Source organism: Glossina fuscipes, unplaced genomic scaffold (assembly GCF_014805625.2).
Source record: "Glossina fuscipes isolate IAEA_lab_2018 unplaced genomic scaffold, Yale_Gfus_2 2, whole genome shotgun sequence".
In the NCBI taxonomy this organism is placed as follows: Eukaryota; Metazoa; Arthropoda; class Insecta; order Diptera; family Glossinidae; genus Glossina; species Glossina fuscipes.
Window position 1 is genome coordinate 9,653,296 of NW_023998416.1, and position 4,625 is coordinate 9,657,920.

Here is a 4,625-nt window from a genome sequence, read left to right on the forward strand (position 1 = left end):
TGGGTCGGATCGTTAAAATCACTTCTTTGAGAAATACAATTTTTCGACATTGTCTGCAAAGATAGTCGAGGAAGGATCCAATTATCACTAATGAAAATGGTGTGTGATTAATAAATCATTATTATTATGGACAAACAACCCTCTCTCAGCGACAATATTATCTTTTAAATTTTCGGTAATTAAAATAATTGACAATTGCTCCAGTTGCTATTTGATCCTAGTCCAAAAAATTGAGTCAAATTTTAATCAAAATTTGCATATTTTGTGAATCAGGATTAATCTCAAAAAAAAAAATTGCGAGAACTATGCGATGGGATATTACATACAAACAATAAAGATCCTAAGCCAAGTTCGTTTGTCTGTTTGTCTGTTTGTCCGTCCGTCCGTCAGGGTCTAGGTTCACAAAATATGTTAAAAAATCATACTCTTTTTTTTTTTATCTTTCACCTCTTATTGTTATTAGGATCGCATTTCATTTTAAAATCGCTACAATGGCCGAGTTGTTCCATATAGTGAGTTACGAAACAAACGTTTAGAGTCAATTTAAATTAAAATGCATGCTTCTCCCTTTTGTAAAAAAAAAAAAAAAAAACAGAACAAGAGAGATTATCTTTCAATATACAAATCGTGTAAAAAGAGTTTTATTGTTTTTGATATCACTTTAAAAAGAATTGATTAAAATTAGCTTATAGCGCACATTATGTAGCTTAATTTTAATATATTTGTATATAAATGTTATTATTTACCAAAATTATTTAATTTCTAATTTAATTTGTTTTTTTTTTTATTCTCTTATCGGTTTTTTCTTTGTTTTTTTCAAAACTCTTTTTTGAAATTTCTCTCTCTGTTATACTTACATACTAACTCTGCGAATCTTTTACTACTACTACTACTACTACTACTACTACTACAACTACTGCTATCAAATAAAATAAAAAACAAAAAAAATTTATATATATTTGGATAAAACTTTTCCTTCAATCCCCAAAACTTTTCATTGTTGTGTGTGTATGTGATGTGAATGTGTAATCATTGTAAAATCCCTTTAAAAATCTATTAAATTATCCTGCTAAAAAAAAAAACAAAACGAATGCACAAATTAAAAAAAAAAAAAAAAAAAAAAAAAAAAAACAATTTAAAATCACGAATTATATCGTGTCACAAAATCATATCACCACCACCAACGCTACTACACACAAATTTTTAAAAAATTACACACGAACACATCAGGTGGTATAAACAAACCTAAACAGCACAAGTCCGTCATAGGTCTGTTCCGACGGGAAAGTTCCGGCTCACGTGGTACGACTAGCATTGGCGGCGATAATGCTGATGGCGGTTCAGCGCCAGGCTCGGATCCCGCCTTGGCGGCCATTTTAAGTAACATGGTTGCGCCTTCATCGTCTATGCAATCGTCGCGTTTGGACAAACGTTCGGCATCTATATCGGCTGCTTCTAATTTAGGCGATGGGCACGCTGGACCATTCCCGGTTACAGCTAGTCATCGGCGCAATACTAGACGTGGTTCCATGCTAGAGTTAAGCGGGTAAGTTAAAGTCCCTTTATTCTCTCGTACGCTTATTTTTCAATTATTAACTTTTCGTTTTTAATGAAATGCATGCCATTTATGTATAAATTAAATTTTTTAACCTTTACTATTATTATTGGTTAAGGGTATTAAGCATGAAGCATGAAGTTAATTAGTACCGGTTCTTGGTAGTATAGTTTTTATATGTTTTTATTTTACAGTTTCCGATTTTATTTGCTTAGTACTTGTGGTAGCTTTTTATTGATTTTATATATTTATGTTTTTATTTATATCTATATATATATATGCTTGTACACATACGTATAATTTTTAAAATTTATGTATCAATAAAAAAAAAAAAAATTTTGAAAATTCAAAGGACAGCATTATAAAATTGTCTAACTGGGAATATAGATTATTGGTGATAATTGTAAATAACTTATGATTTTAAGGTATTTCTGGAATTTTTGTTTTTTTTTTTCAATTTTTAATTTATAAATTGTTTTTGTGTTGAATTTTTAAGGAAATATGTTTTATTTCGTCTTATTGTTATGTGAATTGTCATCTTTTGTCTACGTCTATCGTTTCGATTTTACGAGAGTACAGAGCTCATGGCATTCGCTTATGAAAAATTTTGATCATTTATTTTAAGAATTCGCGATGAAATAATCCTTTTGATTCTTTGAAACCATTGACGCGAGAGTAAGCTTTGAAGTTCACTTGACTCACTTAGGTGAACAATCAGAATGTTGTAGAGAGAAGACTGTGATCTCTATCATGAAGTCGAATATAGAGAAAACGATTATTGAAGATTATTTTAACAGTGCGCAATCTGGTCATAGCAAATACAGATTAGTTGCATGGGCGGATTCTTTTTGACAGCTTGTGTGTGGGTGAAAACAGCTTCAAGTTTTTCACTTTTAATTTTTAGTGAATAGTGGCCGATCAAGAAATTGATGATATCAGTTTGTCAACTCTCTATCACACTCTCAAAAAGTTTAGGAAAATTGCACTGTTACTGACCTGTCAGGGCACATAAAAAAATTGCAGCAAAGAAAACATTATTTAATCAGTTAATTGCGTGGACCTCTTTACCTATACAGTCTTCAAACATTAAGTGTATGCAACACGAAATTAGGTTGTAATGAAATGAATAAAATCTTCTAAAGTACATTATTATGACGAAAGCACATTCATAATGATAAGGTTTTCATGTGGAAGTCCCACATGGATAGGCGGATGAACGATGGTATATATATTCTCCAAATATAGTTAACTGGTGAACTCTTTATGAACTTCATTATTACTTACTCCTACTATTACTTATCCGTTATTTTCGCACTTGCGAGCAAGAGTCTTTGATAGTTTTACTATCACAGTTGTAACATGAAATGAAATCTGTGAGTAACGGCAGGTTCTTAGTTCATTGCGTCCTTCGTTATTGTCAGAAATCTCACGATCGCATTATTTCGTCTAACAAGTTAAAACTTTCTACTGGTGAAAGCGCAGTCTGAATAGTTCCATATTGTTATTGAAAGAATTCTATACAGAAAAGTTTTAGTTCCGTATAACTTACGTAAAACATGCAAATGATGTCAAGTAGTTGTATTTTCTCGCACATTATATAGCATTTGTAGTGCGAATAAACGGTGAGACAAAAATTTTATAAATGATGCCAAGTTTTGCTTTACGTCAAAAAGATAACTCATGACTCAATTTCCTATGAAATCTGCCTCATTTTTGTCGAATTCTTTAGCCGAGTTCTATATAGAGTCTGTCAGACATACCACTATTATAAAAGGGGTGAAAGGAAAAATGAAAAGTAGTTAAGATATGAAAAACCTATGGAAAGAAAACTAGAGCAAGACGAGGAAAAATATTGAGATAAAAAAAAAAAAACTCTTACTCTTAGGTAGTGGACCATTAATTTAAAGGCATGTCACGATAATGACGGAAACGTTGACAATTTTGATGAATGAAGGCTTTAGATTGTGGTTATGTTAGTCTTCCAAGCTTACTCTTTTGTTTTTTTTTACTCACTCACAAACACAAACACACAAACATACACACACAGTTTTATAACTGAATAAGAAAAAATCACAAATATTTCATCGCGAATTCCCTACGCAGGTAAATAGACTTTCGAAATTACTAAATTTGCAACAAAGCACTAAAAGATATAAAAATTGGACTTTAAGAAGAATTCGAGAAAGCACTTTTATATTTGATGATTTCAAAATTTCACCTACCTCATACACATACACTGCCGGGTTTGCAGTGTGAATACCTTCGCATAAATAACGAATACAACAACACTGTAAAATTTCTATTTTCAATAAATTTTAATATTTACACACACGCACACAAAAATCCCTACTTTTTCTCTATTTTCTGTTTATTCTTTACACTCTCACACTACTTTTGTTGTTGTTTTTCTTCTTCTCTTATTTGTTTTTCTTCATACAAGCAAAATTTGTTTAATTTGATTACTTGTTCGTGTGTATGTGTGATTTTTTTCTCTTTCTTGCAGCCTTGTGGTAACAGGACGCAGACCTAGTAGACTCTTTAGTCCTTTACAGTTAGAAAAGTTTAGTAAAATTACTAACAATGAACTCCTCCATGCTACTAATAATAATAATAATGGTAATTCTACCACAACATCAACTACTTCTGCTACTGCTCCCACTTCACCTGTCTCTACCGCAACAGCATATGCAACAGACACTAGGCGTTCTTCTAATGTCACATGCAGTACTGTTGAGGAAAATGTCGATCAGGAAAATGTAGAAATTGCACATTTGTGAAAATTTCTGAAAGCAATAACTAAAAGAATGTACTTTTACCTACAACAATTACAACAACAGCAACAAAATCGCAACAATATAGTAACATATTTTTTATAAAGCATATATTATATACCGGTATTAGACAGTGCGTGAGTTTAGTGATATTTACACATATATATCACTACATAATAGAAAGAAGAATTAGCTCTAAACAACCGAAGAGATACAAACATATTTTTCGAAAGTTTTTAATCATTAACATAAAAGTAAAAGTGTAAAGTAATTATTTTTTTTTTTTTTTTTTTTTTTTT

The 4,625-nt window shown here is 31.0% G+C and overlaps 1 protein-coding gene across 13 annotated transcripts in view; it reads left to right on the forward strand.

Moving 5' to 3' along the window:
* LOC119633661 (sodium/hydrogen exchanger 3) overlaps positions 1-4,614 on the forward strand; it is a 58,212-nt gene extending 53,598 nt beyond the window's left edge. For 12 of the 13 annotated variants that reach the window (XM_038027320.1, XM_038027326.1, XM_038027328.1 and 9 more), the window contains 2 exons: positions 1,231-1,546; positions 4,059-4,614. In XM_038027320.1, the coding sequence (XP_037883248.1) occupies positions 1,231-1,546; positions 4,059-4,332 (590 nt within the window). In that variant the 3' untranslated portion in view covers positions 4,333-4,614. Of the gene's footprint in view, positions 1-1,230; positions 1,551-4,058 lie in introns of those variants that run through there. The other variant, XM_038027332.1, reaches the window with a different exon arrangement.
* The last annotated feature ends 11 nt before the right edge of the window (positions 4,615-4,625 follow it).